This window comes from Phyllopteryx taeniolatus, chromosome 11, assembly GCF_024500385.1.
Source record: "Phyllopteryx taeniolatus isolate TA_2022b chromosome 11, UOR_Ptae_1.2, whole genome shotgun sequence".
NCBI classification, from domain to species: domain Eukaryota; kingdom Metazoa; phylum Chordata; class Actinopteri; order Syngnathiformes; family Syngnathidae; genus Phyllopteryx; species Phyllopteryx taeniolatus.
In genome coordinates, this window is record NC_084512.1 from 16160065 (window position 1) to 16184207 (window position 24143).

The following is a 24143-nucleotide window of genomic DNA, read 5'->3' on the forward strand; positions in this document are numbered from 1 at the left end:
AGTAGATTTTTCAGGTATCTGGACTTGAATACTATATATTTTTCTGACGACTTTTTACTTTTTTACGCTATATTTGAACACGCTCCTTACTTTGTCAAAATAGAGTTGTTACTTTTTTCAACCTTCGGTGATGACGAGGCATAAATACAGAGAGGTAAAGTCAAACATGGTTGAGATCTTGAGTGACTGAGATCTTGAGGTCTTGTAAGGTGGAAAAAAACAAAGATAGGAGCAACATGGAGGAATGTCAACCAGGGAGCATTAACGCATATTTTGCATTGTGCTAAGTTATGAAAATGGGTATTGTATATAATTGACAGTAGAAAAATGACTTCATTTTTACTTTTGTCCTTCAGTACACTTCAGTCTGTACTTTTTTTTTTTTTTTTTTACTTTTAGCTAAGGAGTCAAATCAGTTCTACTTTTATCAGTCTTTTTTAGTCTCTGTATTTCCACTTAAGTAAAGACTGTGAGTACTTCGGCCACAACTGACCGATACTATATGGGTGACATAAATGACTGTTAGTCTCTTTTTGTTGAACACATTTGTTGCGCCATTGAGAATACATAGAAATTACAGACACATTTGGAACATGTCCTGTCGCTGTGCCTTAGCTCAGGATGCTGCAGTGTTATACTCCAGAGTCTCCACGTTACTGCAGTGGTCCGTTCTTTTTGCTTTTTGAAAATCGAACAACTTATACCAATCAAGTTGAGCTAAACACAGCTGTGGAGTGGAAAATCTCAAATCTGATTGGCATTTGTGTACATTTCCTCCAGGCATCAAACTTACCGGTGGCATTGGCAGCAAATGGCAGGGCATTTACTGTCTGGAGGTAGTGCCAGGCTCCCCGGCCAGCGAAGAGGGCAGCGTCCAACCTAATGACAAGATCCTCTACGTTTGCGGCAGGTGCACTTTAGGGATGACCTTAGAAGACGCTGTCAAAGCCTGCGAGATCGCCCCGCGTAAAGTCAAACTCAAAATCCTGAGGTGTGTGTTTGCTTAGGGGCCAAATCAAACTGAAAGAAATAGACAAGAGACAGAAAACTGACTGACTCACTCTTCTGTTTGTGTCTTTCCTATGTTCCAGAGATGACCAGCCAGTGACGCCCAAGGCCAAATGGAACGGTGAGGAGTCTGTGAAAGATTTATGAGATGATTTCATCTGCTTCAGTAAACCTAAGGACAAACACGAGGAAGAGTTTGGTTGCTAGAAACACAGATGCTGGGAAACCACATATGTTTGTGTTTAACTAAATTATCATTTAAGTTCAATCATTACCAAAATGGTTTGGAGGAGAATGAGGTCATTATCTGTCTGACCTTTTTATGGGGTACTTCTTTTACAGGTCTGTTTGACTGGAAAAAGGACAGGAAATTCTTTGCTCGTTTTGAAGAGCCTGTCTCTCCTGACAAAGAATCACCTCCTGAAGATGGTGAAATACTCTCCTTATCTTTGTCATCCCACCATATCTCTCCATCAGCGCATTCTTGTTGCTTTGTATGAGTTTGGTTGACAGAGAGATATTGTGAGTGTGTGTTTGATGCCAACAGCCTTGCAGTCCAATACACCAGTGGAGGCCAGAGGCTTGCTAATTATTAATCTTGCAGTGAGGGCCCAAGTTCTGTCTATCAGCATTCGGAACACACACACACTCACACAGTCCCGGTCTATGGTGGTCTATTGTACAGATGATTCAGTTGCTTGGTGACAGTAGTCGCAGATGCTAGGGGGACAGTGGAGAGTGTAATTTTGACCTTTTCTTGTTCGCCTGTCATAAAAGAGGTGCATCGTCATCAACACATTTAGAATGACTGAGGGGGCGATAGGTATGTCTTGTTTTGGTTCTTTGTGGCTCTGACTCTGCAATTTTAATTGGTTAAAATCAATGAATGGTAGTATATAAGCAAGAAGAATTTTCTTTGGCCACATGAGGTGCTGAACTTTGGATGTTAATTAGCTTGGATCAAATGAACTGGATCAATATTTGTGTGCCGGTGCTTTTGTCTCCATTTTCTGCTGATTTATACCTAATCCATTGCTCTTTTTTCCCCTGCAGTTGAAGTTGTCAGTCGAACTCTTGGCAACTTCAGATGTCTGTCTGTGGCTGAACAGCAGGATGTAAGTGTTTTTCTTCTTCTTGTAACACTTAAATTGTGTTATTACTAGACATAATTTTGTGTGTGTAGCACATAATGTAACATGAGATTACTAATAGCACTTTTCCAATGCATAGTACCGTCTTGGTTTGGGGCAGTAGGTTTTCCACTTCACCGTCCAGTATTATTGCGTGAAACTACAAAAACCACAGCACATTGAACACATCAGTCAGAACAAGAAAAGCTAACAAATCAATAACTATGGAAGAGAATTGTGGAGTATAATACTGCATTCGCATTTGTGTTTATTTTGTCATTTTTTAGCCATATATTCTCAAACGTGATCGACTTGACACATTTGGAACCCCTTCTGACCAGGTACTGGAAATAGTAGTAGGCCTACAGTACATGGTTTTGCCTCTGGAAATAGCGAATAGAACAATGGTGAGCCAAACTGGTACTGTGCAGAAGAAAAGAGGCAATGGTGTTTTCACTCTGTACTTAAAGGTACATAGGAATAACATTTCTGATGCCTGCTACAAACAGTTCCTCTGTCCTTTGGTCACATTGTTGTCCCTTCAGAGTTGCATCATGCAAGTAGAGTTTACCAAACCAGAAGGAGGCGGCCTTGGCTTTGCACTGGTTGGGGGGACGAATGGCAGCATGCTCAGGGTGAAAGAAATATGTTCTGGTGGAGTAGCTGAGCAGGATGGCAGGCTAAGAGTGGGAGATATTCTTCTAGAGGTAACATTACCAATGACGTTTGCCCATACAGTATATCTTGAACTTTTTCCCGTCCTCTGGTAAAACCATAGATCCCGACTGTGTTAAACTAGGTGAACGGTGTCATTGTCTCTGGACTGAGCCACAATAAGGTGGTGGATATTCTGCGTAAAGCTGAGGGCACAGTGCAGCTCACCATCTGCAGAGACATCCTGCCGTTGACCTATTCCGAATCGCCCACACCACCCAACATGGCCACGGGCGCCGAGGCTGTCCTGGCAGAGCAGCCAGCTCCAGTTACCACCTCTGATGCCTCTTCCTCTCCTGACGCCATGATAAATAAACCAGCGCAGTGCCCCCCTGGTAGGATCTGTGCATTGTGCATGTTTTTTGTCCAGCCAAGATCCGTTAAACACTATAACATGTTTTTCTTTATATGCTGTTTCAGAGGCGACTGCAGAATGTGTGTTTAATGAATCGTGTGTTTTAGTCACAACACCACCTCCTACTCCACGACAACTGACTGTGGTAATGGATGAAACTCCAGTCAATCAGGTAACACACATAAAGTATGAACACACAGTGGAAGTGCCAAAGTCAAACACAATCAGCTTTGTGATGCTGTTTGACTTCCAAGTTGCTCTCATTTTAAACAATTTCCATACAAAATAACATAAAGCTAACTATTTAAGTAACATTTTAACATTGTTGACTGTCATACCACTGTAAAATAAAAATCCTTTAAAGACCCCTGCTAGGTTCTTGCAGAGCAACACTGACACCTTTTCACATTTTCTAGGTATTGCTGGACTTAAATAAGTGTGTCTGTCAGCTGGCAGAGTACGTACAGTAATTGTATGTTCATCATGTCATCTGCTTGGTAAATGTTAATTTGTGTATGTAATTAATATTGAGTTTACTGTCTTGTATAAATGGAAGACCCTCTCCATTATTGTAATCATATCGTAATTTCTGATTCTATTGTAATCATTACACTTTTTCCTCTAATCACTGTTACTCTTCTGTGATAGCATCACAAAAAAACTCTTATTAGCACTAACATTAACATTTATTAAAGACGTTAGTCCTTTGGAATGCTGACTGAGCTGATGTCTCATAAGATTTGCTAACGTCAAACATGATGATGATAGTTGTGTTTGACTTTTGATGCACATTTCACGACTTTGGCGGTTCCACTATACATAAAGTATGTATGTTTGTCCGTATGTTTTGTCCTTTTCACTAATGGTTGCCTGCTGGTTTGTGGGCTAGGAGAGCCGTGACAGCACGCCTTCTCATCAAGCTTGCTGCCCGTCACTGAATGTCACTGAAATGTTGCATGGAGCTTCTGACAGGTAGTACCTTCCTAAACTCCTCTTCCCTTGTATCATATAGTCCCACATTTCATTTGCATCTTGTTATTTTTTTAGTTAATTTTAATTCTGCAACACACAAACAAAAAACAGTGTGGGACCTTACTGGTTAGTGGTAGATAGGAAAAAGATTTAAACTTATACATTTTTTTGTAGTTTGGCCACTTTACCTTTAGGGCCTGATTTACTGAGATACCAAATGGTGGGGGCTACATTGCACGTTTATGTAACAGATTGTGCGGGCTGTTGGCAACAAGCGTAAAAGTGTTGGAGACCACGGTATTTAAAAAAGGGTTTTGTGTTTTTGGTCGCGCTGATGGTTTTCATTATAGGACATTTTGGAGAGCAGCACAAGCACAAAATGAAGTTTGAAGTAATGGAATTGGAAGTGTCAGTGGAAGACAAACAAACATATTACTGAGGGACAGAAAATAAATCTATCGCTCCGATAATTTGGGGGGAAGCCAGCAACTTCGTCAAAGCCTTCTTTTGTTTGATTCAACTCATCCTGAGACCCCATCCTGCGTAACATTCCATTTAAAACTTGGGACACCACACCCAAAAACTACTCTGGGAAAGGCCAGCACCAGCCAATTGTCACCATGCGCTGAAATGACCCAGGTGTAAGGAAATGCAGAGTTGAAAGGAGTTTTGTCAAAGACGAGTGGCTCCAAGTCAGATTATTCAGAAGCTGCAAAATTACATTGCTGAATAGACAACATCAAACACGGTATTTAAAGAGGAAAAATCAGTCATCCTAATTTATCTCAGATTCGATAAATCACATGCTGAAGTTATCTATTTGCTAATACTCTTCCCAGAATGTGCAAAATGACCTGGCAGATGCAATTTTGGGTGTGCTGGGTCAGTACATCCGCTTCCACATCTGTTTGCGTGAGCAATCAAGTCTTAACCCGTTTTTCCACGCACAAACATTTAGTTAAATCAGGCCCGCAATGTTTTGCTGTGCTGGAATTCCCTTGTTCACCACAAGGAGGGAATAGAGAGCAATGAATAAAACGGCCACCTTGAGGAAAGTAGATGCTTGAATTGATGGGCGATGACGAATCTCTACTTATGCTCCTATACTAATAAGCAAGTCACCTATGTAGAAGTGAAATAAAATTTAAATTATGATGGTGGTGGACTACTGGTTAGCACATCTGCCTCACACTTGAGAGGTCCAGCGTTCAAACCTTGGGCCCTCGTGTGTGGAGTTTGCATGTGTCCCTTTTCTTGCGTGGGTTTTCTCCCAGTACTCAGGCTTCCTCCCACATGCCAGAAACATGCATGTTGTTGAGTTCATTGAGGACTTAAATTGTGCATACGGGCCAATGATTGTATGTATGTACCCTGCAATCAATAAATTATAGATAAATTAAGATCACAAAATATTAATTACAGAAAGAAATCTTATAAATACCTCCCTGTATGATGCAGTGTAGTTCTACACCACTACAACCACAATAATAAGCATTTGATTAATCATAACTAAGCACTATTATCTTTGTAAAAAGCATAATTTTTGATACAACTCTTTAATTGGACCTCATTAGTATCCCAAGAGAAGAGCACGAGTGTTGTTATTGAGCAACACCATGTGGACCTTGTACTCAAAACCCCCACAAAGAATAACAGACTGATGAACAATAAATATTTTCGCATGGTGTCGTATACTGTATTTTAGGTGGAAAAGTCGCAGGGAAAGGAAGCTCAGCCTTGCATGATCTCAACTGGTCCCTACCTACCGAAGAGTAAAAATGGTGTGGTCTCCCCCCTTGCCCCCTGACTCCCCCAGGAAACACACTGTGACCAAACTGTTGGACCGATCCTGCAAAAGCATCCGGAAACTAGAGTCAGATGGCTGGAGCAGTGAAGAAGAAGAAGATGATGTGTTTGACGCCACTGCTCACAAAAACACCTCACCACAGACAGGTTTATATTCCTCCACTCAACTACTCACAAAAAGTTAGGGATATTCCAGCTTCTGGGTGACATTTTAGGAGAAACCTAAAATGGATTTTAACCTTAACAGGTGAACTTTTACCTTATCTAAACTTTTGAATGCACATGCCCAACTGTTCAATATTTCAGTTCTTTTTGGACAACATGCTGTTCTGCAACAATGAGCTGAATGGCAAAATTCACAACAGGTGTTTGATCCATGAATCAACCAAAACATTTTCTAAGTTCACTTCTATGTCTTTCTGTGACTCTTCTAGTCTCTCTGTATATGTCTTTTTTGCAACCTGCTGATGACACTCAGTGAAACACAATGCTCAGGGGCCGCGTCTCATCCTGTTTGACTGTGTTGTATCTATATTTTTATCTACTGCTTAGGCCCACCCATAATATCAGAGGAGGAACTGTCCAGTTTAGCCCTCATTAGCCCATCAAGAAGCAGCCAGTATTCAGGCTCAAGGGTCAAAGCCATTATCCAGATTCTGCAACATCAACTAGACCAGCAAGAACTGGTCAAAGAATTCCTGGTGGGTTTTAGTGAACGTTGTCCAGGACATATTGCTCAATGGGACATTACATGCATAGTGACATTTTTACACACTAATGTGACTTTAGGCTCTGGAGCACCTAATGCCTTCTGATGACTGCATGGTGGGAAAAGCCCCCGAGAACAGAGACAAGAACCGCTACAGAGACATCCTGCCCTGTGAGTCATTCACCATTCAATTAGTTTTCACCATTTGCTTAAACCGCCGCAGTCAAATTATAATTCTGGGATGCTTATCTTAGATGTCATCCAAGAATATGAGCAAAACATTTTTTAATTACTATGAGAGATGTAGGTCAATGTCTTTTATAGATGGAGTAGCTTCAAGGGCAGACAGACAGGAGACATTACGTGCTGTCATTCCAATTGTGTGCCTCACAGTTAGAAAGTCGTTGTGTGACAATACAATAACTAATAAGATACACAAAAGATTTTGATGTTCATATAGTGTAATAGTGAAAAGGTTAGAAACTACAATAAAGATAATGAAAAATGCTTTTTCCCCACATGTAAGAATATAGTGCTTTCTTTTGGTAGGAAATCCCACTAAATTTTAACGAGAAGAGGCCCAACTATGTCAAAAGGTGGCCCCCTGATGTTTATCAGTCAGTATTTGTACACAACAATGAATGTCTAATGCACAGAAAAATGAACAACTGTATGTCATAATTACATGTTGGACTTGTATATGGGATTTATTGGGAGTAAAAAGAAAGCAAATCACACTTGTCCATCCGTTTTAAGACAAACACGGAGCACATTTACTTTATAGTCTCCAGAGGACTGTTTTTTAGGTTGGGTGAATGGAGTCAGAGATAAATGAGCATGCTGACAAAGATAGTGAGCCTCAGTGGAATACGACTGACCCTCACCATATGCCCTCTGCCATTACTGTTTGCGCATGCAGCATGTTACTTACTGACTAAATCCATTTCTTGTATTTAAACAGCCATTTTCCAGAACATTCCAAGTAGGTGGGGGGGATTTTTGGGTAAACACTTTGATTCTATTAGTCTTCTCATCACCAACAAACCTACTTTGTTGCAGACCTCAAGGCTGTTTGCACAGTTTTATTTAGTTATTGCATGAGTTTTGGCAAAACAAGATGACAGAACCCAGGAAACTATCAAGGATCTGTTGCAGGAGTGCAATTTGGAAACACTTAGTGATGCAAGCAAGAAACTGGACACACTCACCCTGGTTGTGTGTCCTCTTTTCCATCCACAGACGACAAAACTCGCGTCACCCTTGGAGAGAAGCACGACTACATCAACGCCAGCTACATCCGCATGCAAGCCGGAGTTGAGGAACTCTCCTACATCTCCTGCCAAGGACCCCTACCCTCCACGGTGGCTGCGTTCTGGCAGATGATCTGGGAAAACAAATCGGACGTGATTGCAATGATGACTCAAGAAGTAGAACGAGGAAAGGTGAAATGTCACAAGTACTGTCCCGAGAAGCCAGATGAGCCCCTGGACATGGGCAAGTATAACGTCCACCTAGAAAACCAGCAGTACTTGGAATATTTCCACATCAAGCTCATCCGCATGGTGGAAACAGAGGTGAGAGGGCATTCCTGCCTCTGAATATGTAAAGTGGTACCTCAAAGTTTGATTTGGTCATCTTCCATCCATCCATTTTCTATACCGCTTCTCCTCATTTAGGGTCGCGGGAAGAAAAAAAAATGTCATTAACTCCACAAGACAAGACTCAATACTGACTGTCATGGCACTGAACCATTGGTAATGCTGGACTATTCTTGTCCTTTTTTTTTTAATTCTATTAATTTTACACATAGGTCTCTTTAGGGATTTATTGGGCTCAATCTGGGACCTCGGTTACTAGAGTTCATGCCATCTCGTGTAAATGTGTGCTGACTGGCATGACAATAAAATTCCTTAATTTCTTAACAAAGGCAAGGAAAGAAACAGTCCAAGTAATACACACATGCAGGGCACATGTAAATCCTTTCATGCTGGATGAAATGAGGTCAACTGAGGTGCGCTGACAGCTCAGGGGATATGCTGTCATTTTTGTATGGGGACGGTTCCAACTCTAAAAACGCTTCTTTGGGGCATATTTTTCACCAAGATTTTGGTTGAACTTAAAATTGTACCCATTTTTGAGGTGTTCAAACTTCAAGGTACCACTATATTTTAATCCGACATTCTACTTTAATGAATCCATCCTTTGATTTGAATATTCCAGACAGCTGAGACCCACATTGTCCATCACCTGAAGTTCACACACTGGCCCGACCACGGTGTTCCGCACTACTCCGAGCAACTGGTTCGCTTCATCCGGTACCTGCGCTCAGTGCACCGCAAGGGGCCCGTCACGGTCCACTGCAGCGCCGGCATCGGACGCTCGGGTGTTCTCATCTGTACTGACATTATCCTCAGCCTCATCGAGAGGGATTTGCCTGTGAGTGACAAGCACTCCACAAGTTGCGTTGTGTCGTTTTCACTTTTATTCTCAATGTCATTAATCACACTTACTAGTAGCCGACGAAATCAGGTGTGGGAAACCGACGACCTTTGAGCTAAATACGACCCGTGAGAACATTTGATCCACCATGGGGGCAATATAATACAGACATATGGCTATATATGAAGATCACAGCTCCGCAGTAAACTGCAGTAATATCAGTTGTGTTCGCAGAATATGAAGAATGTATTCTTGTGAGAATTGTTATATTATCTGTGCACGTGTTTCTCCACCGTTTATGTTAAAAATATCCATTACTTGAAGGGTCCAAAACCGATCCTATTTGTTAGCCCCTTAGCCTTTATGGCATTTTGCATTTTTTCTTAGCATTAAGCTAAGCAGACTTAAACACGTTATATTAGATATACAACATGTACTAGTCTTTGTTTAATGTTTTGTTTGACAACTTGAACTGGAAGTGGCGATAAACAGCTAGAAGTCTGTTTTTCAAAGGATTGTTTACTTGTTATTGTTGATGTGTCAAACTGCTGCTTGTTGTCAGTTGAGTTGCATGCCACCATACAACACTCATATCTCTATTTGTTTGCTAGCAAGTCTAAGCAAAAAATCTGCCAAATGACAATTGGTGTATGTCGAGTCACTCATATCTCAAGGCACTAGTGTATGTTATTTGGAAGAGGAAAGAAACAATAGGCATGATTAAGCCCATGCATGAGCCATCTGTCTTCTTGTCCTCAGATTAACGTCAGCAACATCGTAAAGGAGATGAGACTTCAGCGACATGGGATGATTCAGACCAAGGTCAGTGCTAACAGGGGGGCTTCCAAGTTAAAGCTTTAAATCAAGCCAGCCTCCAAAACCGAGACTTTTTTCTCTGTCTTGGTTTCAGGAACAGTACGTCTTCTGCTACAAAGTCTGGTTGGAGGTTTTACAGGGCATTTTACAGCTCCATGGTACCCAGTGGCAACCGGAAAGTCCCCAAGACCACAAAATAGTTTGATTGTTTGCATTTGTGTGTCCACAAGCACTGGCAACACCTTCTTCTTGAACTCTTGTCTGTTTTCATACTGTGCGCTGTCTAGATGTAGATGAAGAAAACACACTTTTGTTTATCCTAGATCTCTTAAGGGAATCCTTGTGTATTTCAGGCTGAGTGATTTGCCTTATGCCTATGTTATTGCATTCATTGTAAGTCTTTCCATAGCATTTTATTTGCAAATTGCCATCATAATAGTCCAACTGTTTTTTTGTCTGGTAGGAATGCCACTAAGGTCACATAAGATCAACTTACCAAAGTTTATTATCTGATAACTTGATGAATGTGAGTTTTTATTTCATTAAGTGCATTTGAACCCTGGAGAGAGAGAGAGAGAGAGAGAGAGAGAGAGAGAGCGAGAGAGAAAGGGCAACACTATTAATTCTGTAAATCTCCTAAAGCAATGAAAAGAATCAAGTGCCTTGGAATCAACCCCGAGCTGCTATAGTCACAAGTGGATGGGCCGAAGGAGCGCAGCAGTGTTTGAGAGCACTTGCAAGACGTTTGAGTGAATGTGCACTTGTTATTTAATGTGGATGTACCCTTGCTCCAAGTCACAGGCAAGACAATGACATATTACCTTAAGTTAGTGCAAGTCACAGTGTACAGATGGTACACGTCCCTGTTTTGTATGACAAAAAAAGAGACTTGAAACCCCCTGCAGATAGCAACATATAGCAAATTTGAATACATTTATACATTTTCAATTCACTCTTTTTGCTAAAGGCTTAAATGCCCATTGTTACGAATGTGGTATTTGGGCTTTTTGGTTGAATTTGTGATAATAGCCTCTATCTGTATTCACTGGCTTTTCTAATACAAAGAAAGCCAAAATGCAAAACTTAATGAATAAGAGGTTTACACAATGTACAGTGCAACAACATAGTTGCTGGTTTGTACCTCGACTTTTGGATGCTTCTCGCTGCTATAACACACTCATACTGTATACACGCACACATGCCAAGAAATGCTGGCATATACCCCCTCTTTTTCCATGTCACTGTTCTCTTTTAACGGCACCGAGACGGAATGGGGGTACAAAGTTGACCCAGCAATTTTCTGCCTTAGCAGGTTGTATCATAGTGTCTACTTTTACACCACCTGTAAAATATGGCATTTTCCCACCTTTTTTGGTGTAATTTATGTAGAAACAGCACTGACACGGATGGGAGGGATGAAGTCAACCCGGCAGTGTTCCGTCCTCTGAGCTAGTATCGTCCGCTCTGTAAAAACTAGGGATGTCCAAAGTCGGGCCCGGTGGCCATATACTGTATGGCCTGCTGCGTATTCTATTTCTAAATTATAAAACATGGCCCGCATAAAATGGTTAGGAGTAAAAGTTGAGATATTGCACAATTATTTTCAAATAAAAATGGTAAAAAAAAAAAAAAAAAGTAGACTGTTGCCACATATCACACTTTAGTTTAAATTATAAAATGAATAAAAAAATTGTCGTACATTTTTGGGTAAATGGAATGTTGCAAAATATTGCCAATGTAAAAAAAAGAAAACTAAAAACACAAAAGTCACACTTTTTTAATTAAAATAAGATAAATCACACTTACAGTATACGAATAACATTGATTTGTCACCGATAACACCAAGTTGAGATTTTGCATAGATTTAGCATATGTTGACCTCCGTTATATTGGATTGGTTTTACCATGTTTCACAAACAAGCTGAAATAGCCCCTCTCTCTTCCTTCCATTTTTCTGTATGTGGCCGATGGAAGCAGTACTGACACGGAATTGCTCTAATTTTCCCTCTGTTGAGCGAGTATCAGAGCCCTCACTTTTACACTACTTGTAAAAGATGGCATTATCCCATCTGTTTTCGGTCTAACTTATGTGGAAACAGCATTGACGTGGAATGGGTACCATTGTGTGAAAGGGCACATAGTTGGGACATTATCCCATCTTTGCTGGGTTCTGTGTTAAAGCCTGTTCTGTTAAGCCAATTTCACAGGATCTCTGCGTGAAACAGGGGAACACATTCAAGCACACACACATTTACACACAAGCTCTTATAGTGCATGCACACTCTCAAAGGAGTTGACTTGAACACGATGTGGAATGTAACGAAGCAAAGCAATACTCTCCAAGGGGAAGGGGGGGGGTGTGGGTGGGTCTTAGGGGTTGGGGTTCGGTCCATGTGGCGGCTCGAGAGCCATCACTCTCTGTAATGTGAATGCTTTTCCCTCAACGCTGCTTAACGTGTTCTCTCCCTTTGAGAGCCTTGAACACAGAAGCATTTGCGATTCCGTCTGTGAAGAAATGCATCGTGTACTTTGAAGAAAGGTGCTTGAGCAACAAGATTGTGAAATGTAATCATTTTGAATTGCACTGCTGCATATTTATGCTATCAATGGATATCTTGTCACTTGCACCAGCCGCTATGTAACCCCTGACTGGAACCTCCTCTCTTATTAAAGACTATTCTGAGACGTGCTCGTGTGTTTGTAGCACCCCTTAACAGCCCAACACAGCATAACTCACCTCGAAAGACGCAACAGGCGCTCGCTCGCACACACACACACACACACACACACACACAGCACAAGGGAGGAGGAGGAGGAGGCCCTAAATCAAATTCCACTGAGCACCTCTCCACTTTTACTGCAGCCTATACTCCCTCTCGGCTTTTACTGCAGGGTAAATAAGCCGCTCTCACAGAGGGCTTTGTGACAGCATGGAAATACACTGCACGCTCTGCACACACATGAACCTAATGCTGGAAGGGATTGGGGGTCTCCAAGGAGCAGATAGACTCCCACACTTTCTGCCTGTGCGTACAACTAACGGGCTATCAGTCATCTGCAGTCAGACTAGTCAGGCAAATATTTAAAGCCTGTGCACTCAAATGTGCACCACTTTACAAAGAGGGTGGAATAATTTGTTAATAATGACACCGACACTAATACATGTGTTATAAATCATGAATAAACTTATAAAGTACTTAAGTGTGGGCTCACTACTTGTTGTAAAATGGCATCAAAGTCAATAAAATGTAAATCATTAGTCATTAACAGATTGATAGAGAAAGTGAAATGTGGGCTCACTATTTGGCAAGCAATAGGATGTTAATTGCAAGCCCGTGCACCCGAATAGGGGCGACTTTTCAAAAAAACGCATCCTTGAATTAGGGATAACTTGGCAAATAATGATGTTATAAATGCTTTACAAATTGTTTATTAATAATAACACTGAGTGAGCACACTATTTCACATGCTCAATAATGACATTGAAGACAGATAGAGAAAACTAAATGTGAGCTCACTATTTGGCGAGCAATAGGCTGCTAATGACAAACCTGTGCACTGAACGTGGACCACCGTTTAAAAAGTGTACTATTCTATTGGGTAGAAATTGGTTAATAATTACATTTTAAAGGCTCCATAAATTATTGAAACACAGCTACACTGGGTAAGTGCACTATATAACATGCTGAATAATGACCTTGACATCAATAAGTGCATGAATCATAAATGTATGTAAGTATGTGTGGGCTCACTATTAATGAGCATGTTTAAGCTTTTGACACATTGGATGGATAGATAGATAGATAGATGCGTGGCTGGATGCAGTAGATAGACATTGGGCTCAATGTTTAAAGTACTACTGAACTTTAAATGGGGGAGGTCACTACTTAGCAAGCAACACGTCAAACACTGTTCTGCTGTTTTGGCCTACAACTATCTATTAAGTTCAATTAAGAAGTGTTGTATAACCATTAATATGCCGTTATGGTCTTCTCACATGGGTACATGCATGGAATGCTAGAAGTGATAAATAAATAGCACAGGGAAATATAGCATTATCGAGGATGTTTATAGGAAGTTTCATTGAAAGGGGGATTTGTGATTTAAAGGCGGGCGTGAGGAAGGTGTTGAAATGAGCTCACGCGTAAATCACGGAGCTCCCTATTGGGCACACAGTGTAACACTGTATGTCTAGCACACACTTCCTCCCCTGTCAACTTTTACCACCACGTCGAGGGGTGTAATGGTTACGGACCACATAAATGGCGGTAACCGATGCAAACAAGAAATCATCAACATATGTGTGGCTTTATTTGGAAATCCTATCGTGCACTTCCATGTCCTCCCCAATTAAGGCTTTTGGACAAAATCCTTAAACTTTTGCACCCATGAAGGATTTTTGGCAACCACAGTACTACGGCAAGCCTATACTATTGCCATTGGTGCTCTTTTTGAGTGAACAGTGAATATAACAAGTCTACACACCCCTGTTCAAATGGCATTTTTTTGGTGATATTTAAAAAAAAAAAATTAACCTTGTGAGCAGGATGCTGCATATGGTCTGCAAAGTATTATATACTGCAAGTATTAAAAACTGCATCACCGATCCATCTTGAATGAATTTAAACAGATAAAATTGATTGTGACACTTTTGCTATCTGTTTGGAGATGAGGGAAATAAAGTTTGTGTACTTGATGTGTGAGAACAAAAGGAGGAGCATTCAGGCTGTCATCAAATTCATATTTTCTTTTCATTCCGTCTGCTTTTGCACAAACACGAGGACCTTGACCAGACTTTGTGGGTTAAGATAAGATTTTGGAGACGACCCCCTCCCACCCAGCGCTCAGCTGAAGAGGGCTGACAGTCATAACCACGCAGGGTGCTCGTGACCCCCACAGTTTCGTCTGTGATGACATCCCACTGACAGAGGCACAGAGAAGCCATTCATCCCTCTCCATGAACAAACCACACACTTGTCAGAGGAAACCGATGATGATTTTTGGCCTCCTCTTGCATGTTCACTTCGAAGCCAGTTGCTTTTAGAAAAGCTTTGGATCAGGTTGTTCTGTGGTGGACTTCAAGTGGGGTCTAATATTACACTATGACTCAATACAACGCGAAGTAAACTCAGGCAGTTCTTCATTAGGTGTTCGGGCTGTAATGGTTCAATTTCCAAACTATGAAATTAAGTGCAGAAGTTGGACAGTGACAGTTTTTAGGATTTAGATTTATTTATTTATTTGCAAGACTACAATTAGGAGGTACTACTTGTTGACAAAAGTGTAGACTCGCAGATTTATTGAGCGGTGTCACTAAAATATGGCATTTACTATTCAAGAATTACAGCATACATCCATCCATTTTCTGTACCGCTTATCCTCACTAGGGTCGCATGCGTGCTGGAGCCTATCCCAGCTATCTTCGGGCGAGAGGCGGCGTACACCCTGAACTGGTCGCCAGCCAATCGCAGGGCAGATAGAAACAAACCACCATTCACACTCACATTCACACTTTATGTAAAAAATGGGCTGTGCCTCTTTAGGGGCTCCAAAAATGTTTAATACCATTGTAAACATAACCATCATTTTTTTATATGGAAATGAAGGCCTGGCAAAACATCTGCAGGGAGGAAAGTCACGTCCATAGGCTCCAGACTTAAGGCTCTCAAGTATTTGCATTCTATTATGAAAATGATGGTTCTATTTACAATTACACTCTGTCCAATGACAAAATACTTCCACGTCCAAATACTTCCACATGCAATTTCTGAATGGTAAACAGCATTTTTTTGTGTGTGTTTGTGAAACATCTTAAATCAAAGATGAAAGTCGTCAGATCTATCACAACCTGATTTTTTAAATCACAGGATCTCTGTCTCTGGATAAAGACAAAATAATTTCAATTTGTACATCTGGACCAAACTGTATAATGTCTGTCAACGCCATCTAACTCAAATCCAATAAATACCAACATTGGACCAAAAAGATGAAACAACAATTCCTCATTCCTCAAGGTTTACTGCCAGAGCATAAGCGAATTATTTTTGTTCATCACATATCCCGCTACAAATTGTATATATTTTCAAGGGGGGCAACAACACCAGATAAAATTGGAAAAGAGACCTCCCCAACATTGTATGAAATCTTTAATCGGAAGGAAATGAGTCTACAAATATTTGCCATCTAAATGAAAATGAAACATTGCGAGTCAATGATTAGGCATGCGGGTTCAATTACAAGGTAGACTGGTCACATGATGTTGAAGACCACATATGATCTATCATTTAGATTCAAACAAGGCCAGGATGTAAAGTACTGCATATTCATCATCGCAGTTTGCACAAATGCATTAATGTTTTGTAATAAAATCAAATCAAAAGACTTTAGGTAATGTAAATTGCTGAGATGACCTTGGATAGAATGGAAAAAAAGTTAACAATGTCATGGTCTAGGTGTTCTCTAGGCCACTTCAGAGTCAATGAAGAGCGTTCAGAAAAAGTATTTTTCCATGACTGTAATATACCATAATTATGATGTGACCTCTGCTAGCAGCCAGAATAAATGAGCACCTGTCAGTGAGAATAAACGTTGCTTGTACTGATACTTACACTTTAAAAGGAGGTAACAAAGGTGTGTGAACCACAAAAGAAAGACCACCCACCCTGTTTCTGATCACTATTTTATAAGCCCACAAAATGCTAATCATGAATAAAAGGGAGTGGCGGTTTGATATTGGGGGCACCATTGCTCCCACCATCGTAATTTTGATGCGAAGAGCAAGAAAAGATTATGCAACTGTTTAACTCGCAAAACTGTAGGTGATTGACGGGGGGAGGGGAAGCATTTACTTACGTGACGTCAGCCCCGTCCAGCGCGTTAAACCGGCGCACAGTCCGGACTACAATGAAGTTGAAAGTTCTCACTTTTCATTGGAAATCTTCTTTAAGATAAGTATTGTAACTCCTTCGGTGAGACAGTCCTTAACCTCCATGACCGATTTATGACCGTGCACTTAGGTATGAACCACAATGCATTGCGCACTTAACACACTAGTAAAACTGTATTCTTAATGTGTAAAGAAAAAGTAACAACAATCAAAGACACTTTTTACAAAGCAAAATAACAAAACTATGGCGATAGTCAAATCGTGCATTTCTTTGCACTTTTATGGTACTGCAGCGTTACTGTGCATTCTAGAATCAACAATCACATCCCAATCGCTTTCCCTTATTGAAAAAGAAGTGGTCTTTATGAACAGTTCAATGCTGTTGATTGGTTGAACTGCAAATTTTCAAGTCAGCAGCTACATTGAGATACATTGATGACTCAAAAGTAACTATTACTGGTTAGAAAAAGTCACTGTCGTCTGATAACTCTCCCGGGGAAAGTAACGCATTGCTTTGCTAGTTACTAGTGATGGCGAGATGAAGCTTCATGAAGCATCGTAACACTTCAGCCATTGGTTCGAGTAATGGTTCATTTCTTGATGCTTCATTGCACACGAAACCATAATCACAGGCAGCTGGATCTTTACCACATGCATTATTTGCTACGTTGCATTTTTGGTTCTTTTTGGCTGTATGTATTACAAAACAATGTTTGACCAAGTCATTTCCCAACATAAAGTGTATTTTAAAACATATTCTGTGTGCTTAAAATGTTCATCATCACTAGTATGGCAGGTTGTATAATGTTTTTCTGTCACTTTGGGAAGTTGGCATGGGCTTAAGAGGGCAGAGGATTTTGAAAGTGCTTATTTAGAAATAACAGTTTGGGCTATTAGACCAGGGTGCCAGGTTAGCGGCCAGCAGCCTCTTTCCAAGGATTCCGAGGAGTGACGGAATCGCTATCTACTGTCCAAGCTATGTCCAAACTGCTGTCAACACTCTCCAAACTCTATTAGCCTATACAAACTACACAGTCTTCATCCAAACTGAGCTGACCACAAACGCTATATATATATATATATATATATATATATAAAACACACACATTTTGAATGGAGCCCGCATGAGGGGTTTAGTTTGCTGTCAAACCTCGCGGCAAACCCTGAAGCGCTTCCCGAATCGGTCACGTGGTACACCGAGGCATCGGACGTCATCACTTCCGGCTCCGCCCCTAAATGAAGCGAGCCTCGATACGCGCTTTGCGGAAACGCCGCCTCTATTACTCGACACACGTCTCGAAGACTCGGCCCATTTCGTAACATCACTACTAGTTACTCAAAATGGCGGAATTCTGGAGTAACGCGTTACAAAGTAACAGCATCACTGTTCATCAACAATCAGTTCCACAAAATCAACCAGATTCTTCACCATCAAGTAATCAATTACTATATCCAGCCATACTTAATGTAACTTCCAGTGTATATTTTTCCTCTCTGTGCGGTGATTGCAAGTCACATATATGCAAGTCACGAATAAGTCTTGACCTTCAAGTTTTATGCAACTCCTAAGTCACTGTGGTACAACTCAACCAAGTCGAGTCCCACAATACACTTCAAGCAAGTCAAGTCATTACTTGGGTTAAGCAAGTCATAAGTCAAGTCATACATTCTTCCTCCGTCTTTATCTGTACTTGCATTAATAATCTAACTACTACTACTACTAGTACTAGTAACACATTCACAAATTATGTGATAAGGGGTATTGAACTGTAAAAGGTTCCACAGTACTTTAAAGGCCAATTTGAGAGATAATGGAAAAAGTGGGATGTATGACTAAATGGAGAGGAAAGCGTCTTTGTGAAGTGAATGCTTCGTGTCGCTGAGTGGCAAGGACGATCTTCTCTTTGTCAAACTCCCTCTTGAATTGCGTGTCACATCCGAGTAAGGTTGATTAACACCTGCTTTCTATTATGTGACTTTCTCATCAACTTCTCCTTCGAAAATGGAGGAGAGAAAAAGTCTGATGCCAAATCACGTCACGTCAAAGATGTTCCTAAATTAGAAAGCTATTAAAGGAGCGGGGAAGATACACGGCGCGGCGAGTGCCGTCGTTTGTCTTCATTTGAGCGGGGGGTCTCCGTGATCATCTCCACGGGGGCTGCTAATTGAAAAGGGGCGTCAGATATGCGAATGTTAGCGGCGATAATGATCTATCACTCTCACCGTGTGGCATCCTGGGAGTCATTTGTATTCATTAGTGTAGATTCAAATTATGCTTGTGATTAAAATGTGACTCTGCCAGGCAGCGGGACCTCAGACTGGGACAGCCTCCGACGGAACCTCTGCTCCGGGTCACCGCCTGCAACATTGACCTGCTCGCTAGGCATCAGACGCGTTTGCGTGGCCACCATCAATCTGTGTCAGATTCGAGTTGAGACGTTAGTTTGATGGCTGTGCAAATAAACTTAAATCCTGAAAGACAACATCCAAACACCACCCGCTCAAGACTCATGCTCAGTTTATTATTTATCATGGCTGACTAATATCGACCATGCTTTATTTTCCTTCTCCTCTCCAAATGTCAGTCAGTGATTTGTTTGACAATAACGATGAGATGGCACTAGTCAGTTAGGTCACGGTCACTGTGATGAACACCGAACATGGCGGCTCACCGGCTGAGCCGCTCCTCCACTTGGCCGCCTGTCACAAAGCGCCCAGTGCTCCTTTATTGGAGTACATGGTAAATTACGTCGTTGCGGGCTGTCACCGCATAAAGTGAGGAACTTTATCGGATGCCCGCCGCCAAAGGTCGTATTTTATTGACCTGACATGTTGCTGGCAGGGCCCGGCTGGAAAGGCTGACGAGGCTGAGCAGGAGGCAGCTGAAAGCTGCTTGGAGGCTGTTTGTGTTGCTTGTGAAAATGTCAAAGAGAAGACTGGAAAACGCTACTTTGCTTGTTTTTACCATCATGCTGGAAATCCAGTATCCAGAAATGACAATAAGCTGCAGTTTGGCAGATAGTGAACAATTCTTGGAAAGAGAGACCAAGTAGCTTGTTTCCACTCCCAGTTGAGGTTTACTGTAGATCGACACATAAAACAAAAATAATTACATGTTGTGTATTTAACCAAAGCACGTAACTTTAAAGTCTGCTATTTTAATGCTAACGCACAATGCAAAAGGCCATAGAAGGGCCAATGAAACTAGAATCGATGTCACAGTGTTATAGCCCTTTGACCAAAGGATTTCTAAACACTAACGGCACAGCAACACATGTAGACAGACAATTAGCCCTTCAATAGTACCCTAGTCTTGATGCATATTCAGTTAAACATCTGATCCAAAATATAGACATTTGATATTGGAAAATATGGAAAATGCCAGTATGCTTTCGAAGAAATGTTGCAGGGCCCTTGAGCAAGGCACCAACCCCTCCTAAAACTGCTAACAGGTGTGCCACTGTTGAGCTGGTCTCTCATTCTGACATCTGTCCCTTGCCCGCATGACTGTGAAAAGTGTGTGTGCGCATGTGCATGTGCATGTCATTTATGCAACAAAAATACAGCCAAGTGTGAGGAGAATTTCCCCTTGTAGGATTAATATAGTATAATAAATTTTATAAAACACATTTAAATGCTGTCATTTCCTACTTCCACTTTTGTTTGGAGTCTGAATTTTGGTCATTAAATGCCAGTTAACATAAGTTGATTTCCACTTGGTTGGAAATGTCATCATGCATCTATCCGAAAACATATTTTTGGAAGCTCAAATTATGTTTTACAAATTATTACCAATTATCACCTGTCAAGCTGCGTGTTACAAGGTCCACGGAGGAGCCTCAGAGCACTGAGTCACTAGTTTTCAAAGCATGCTTCTTTTTCCTCAGTGCCAAGTGCACCTCCATCTTAAAAGTTCAGCCACATGAAAACATATTTCCCCTCTCAATTATGCATGAGTCACACCCTGAAAATGTCGTACACTTCTGCGCAAACACGGGGAAAACATGCAAACATACTCGAGTGTTTGTACATGGAAAAGCGCCAAGAGCTTCCCTCTGACCTTGTGTCCGCACTTGAGAGGAGTGACAGCCAACATCAATGGAGCTTTTCTGCTAGGTGAAGGGAAACCTCCTAAACACACACAAAAGCACCCACTCACAGGGCAACCCCCTCACACACTCCCACGCTCCAGGCCTCTGTAAATGTCAGACCGTGGGAGAGAGGGTTTATCTTGGAGCGGTGTGGTATTTTTACACCTTGCTTCTCTTATACACACACACATGCGCGCGCCTTACAACGCTGCCCCCAGTGAAGGGCAAACCTTGGCCTTGATGCTTTCACTCAACACCCTGAACAGGACACTTGGACATTTATCATTTTCGCAAACCCGAATGTCACAATTGGTTCTTGTGTCAATAAGACTAAATGAGCTTGTTGATGTTATCACTGCAGTTCTCCCTTTATTATTCCCCCCCCCCCCCCCCCCCCCCCAAGTAATCGCTTATCTGTGTTTGAAGAGCGTTTATCTGCTGGTACCATTAGGGCGCTCCACTGGGGACTTCCTCTGTGTTATTTAAATAACATATGAATTGAGGCCTTTCCTTGACTTTTGAAAGGTAATATTTTCTTTGTCTGGGTCCGTCTAGACTTGGAAGCCTTATGAGAAGCGATTACAATTCATATATACAGTACGTTCCAATTCATGTAAACAGCTGTGGTGACCAATGCAGTTGCTGTTTTAGTTTTTTTAGAATTAATACAACATAGAAATACAATGTATGAGCATGAAGAAACTTGTTTTATAATCATTTTATATGCTTTGGGGTACATTCTTTAATTTCTACATTCACACAACAACTTCGTGAAACTTTCACATACCAACAATGTGGTCAAGGGCAGCATGATGAAACAGTGTTAAGCACGTCTGCCTCACAGTTGAGAGGTTCTGGATTCTAATCTCAGCCGGAATGTGCGGGGTTTGCTTTTTCATGTTTTCTCTGGGTGCTCCAGCTTCCTCCCACATTCCAAACACATGCTTGTTATGTTCATTAAAATTGTCCATAGGTCTGAATATGAGTGGGAATGGTTGTATATGGTTGACTGTGATAGACAGTCCAGGGTGTATGCCACCTCTTGCCCACAGTCAGCTGGAATAGGCTCAAGCTCACCTGTGACCCTAATGAGGACAAGTGCCATCAAAAATCAATTGGATGGACAATACCAGTACGCAATGACCAGCAAAACTTACTGAAAACACTGATAGGTGGTGGTGGTGATGTCACTAAAGAAATATTAAGTGCATGATCATCAACCTCTTATCCTCCCTGACAATAAATGTATTCTGAGTACCCTTTTATTCGATGTACACTACGTGTATGTCTGATGTGAATGAAAACTTTTAAGTACAGTAATTAACATTAATGGTGAGAGAAGTTAAATGCTGAACCCTTTTGAATTCTGTTGCTAGCCAAAACAGCAGTACTGAAGCTGTCACTCTGATTAATTACAATGGGCCAACCGGTTCCCTACACAGTATTGAGTATTATCTTACATTGTGCTAAAACAGCATATTTAACAAGAATTAGCATTCCAGTAGACTCTGACATCATAATCGCTTCACTATGTTGTATGTGTCAATGTTTATGTTATGTGACTTATTGTATTTGTCTTGATGTTTCACTGCATTATATGTGTACAAATAAAGGCCTCCCTACAATAGATGCCTTATCCCATCTGCACTTGAATACATTAACGCCCCCAGGTCATTATTTGCAGAAGTAACTTGAGAAACACTGTTTACAATTCAGTAAAATATCATGTGATTTGCATTGAACTCATTAGTCCAACTCTCTCCGACATGATGGCTGTAAGGATGGTGGAAGTGAGATGATGTTGGGGGGGGGGGGGGCTACCAGGAGCACGACAATGCTTGTCTCCCTCCCTGCTGTTCCATCCAGGAGCCTAAACTACTAATGGCTCCCTAATGTATAAATACCATTCTGTAGCCATTAGTCACACTTTCTCTCATTCCCTGACTCAAACGCGTGCGCACACACACAGGCAAACACACGCACACACACACGTACACGCCCAGAGGCTCGACTATGGGGCATTCGTCACAGTGGCAGCCTTGCCTTGCAGATGAGGGCCAAGGCTCGGGGCTGAGGGGTCTAAATTCTCTTCCCCAAACAATACATGTCAAAGAGGCCCATCATAGGCTTTCTTTAAAGACGTTGTTTGGGGAACAAAGCGGGGGCAGCATGACCATGGCACAGGCTGGTGAAGATAGAGATGTGAATGCCACGGGAGTGTGTGTGTGTTTTTTTTGTGTGTGGTGTTGTACTGGGAATTGTGTTTTATGTCACAGCGATTAAAAATGTGTTCATACTGAGGCCGCTATGTACTCAACTGTTCACATCGTCACGATAACATGAGGATACAAATGAAGAACACAGGCTCACGAGCCACGACATTAGGTACACCTTTCTAATGAGATTCAACTTAAGAGCTGTATCAGAGTAGGCCTTTTTAATGATCATGATCATTTTTGTGTATTAATTTAACAATGATTATTATTGTGGTTGTAGTGGTGTAGAACTGCACTGCAACAGACCAAGAACTGTTTCTCATACTGCTTTCTTGTGACGCTAAATAAGGTGATCAAAATATTAGAATCTGCAGTGTAGTTCTATACTACTGCACCAAAGTACAAGTACAATAATGCAAATTACATTGCATTTATATATGTGTGTTTGCGTTGTGGGTGTGTGACTGTGTCTTAACTTTCTGACACGTTCCCACACATGTCAAGGATGCAGAGGTGACACATTCATCATCTTCATCATTCTACCCACACACGTGATCAATCAAATTTCTTTTGGAGCCAGATGGACTCGCATTGCTGGCCACTGAACCTGAAGTATGGAGTCCCCTTTGAAACACTACCATCTAAAAATGTCACATTATGATGCGGTGATATTCATAATCCCTGCAGAAAAGTCAGATTTTCCAATGAAACAAAAATATGAACTCACGGTCACGGTCTTGGTACAGTACAAAGACGTATTCCAGTCTATTTAACTCGCAGCACGACACGGAGACATTAAAATTGGACGACATCAATCAACCATTTTAAGTCCTAAAACTATTATCGAGCCATGACCACTTGGAGTGTGTCACCTTACAAGGCCTGTTTCAACAGTTTCCATTTTACTTCCAAACAATGCTCCAGCTAACTTTACGATTAAAGCGTTCTTAAATTGCTTTTTGATTGTGCTCAGCCTTACATGCCAACACACTGACATTGAC

At 41.3% G+C, this 24143-nt stretch overlaps 1 protein-coding gene and 1 long non-coding RNA gene across 5 annotated transcripts in view; one reads left to right on the forward strand and one right to left on the reverse strand.

Annotated features, from left to right (window-relative positions):
* ptpn20 (protein tyrosine phosphatase non-receptor type 20) overlaps positions 1–12634 on the forward strand; it is a 36672-nt gene extending 24038 nt beyond the window's left edge. For both annotated transcript variants that reach the window (XM_061789545.1, XM_061789546.1), the window contains 15 exons: positions 781–991; positions 1092–1129; positions 1351–1437; positions 2062–2123; positions 2684–2845; positions 2938–3187; positions 3273–3379; positions 4097–4179; positions 5996–6132; positions 6538–6686; positions 6775–6865; positions 7934–8268; positions 8915–9130; positions 9893–9955; positions 10044–12634. In XM_061789545.1, coding sequence (XP_061645529.1) covers positions 781–991; positions 1092–1129; positions 1351–1437; positions 2062–2123; positions 2684–2845; positions 2938–3187; positions 3273–3379; positions 4097–4179; positions 5996–6132; positions 6538–6686; positions 6775–6865; positions 7934–8268; positions 8915–9130; positions 9893–9955; positions 10044–10154 — 2102 coding nt within the window. In that variant the 3' untranslated portion in view covers positions 10155–12634. The remainder of the gene's footprint in view (positions 1–780; positions 992–1091; positions 1130–1350; positions 1438–2061; positions 2124–2683; positions 2846–2937; positions 3188–3272; positions 3380–4096; positions 4180–5995; positions 6133–6537; positions 6687–6774; positions 6866–7933; positions 8269–8914; positions 9131–9892; positions 9956–10043) is intronic.
* Positions 1–24143, reverse strand: part of LOC133485602 (uncharacterized) — a 71987-nt gene that overhangs the window by 17937 nt on the left and 29907 nt on the right. For all 3 annotated transcript variants that reach the window (XR_009790728.1, XR_009790730.1, XR_009790729.1), the window contains exons 2-4: positions 7903–8078; positions 1062–1180; positions 794–949 (exon numbers count right to left, since the gene is read on the reverse strand). This is a non-coding gene — a long non-coding RNA (uncharacterized LOC133485602). The remainder of the gene's footprint in view (positions 1–793; positions 950–1061; positions 1181–7902; positions 8079–24143) is intronic.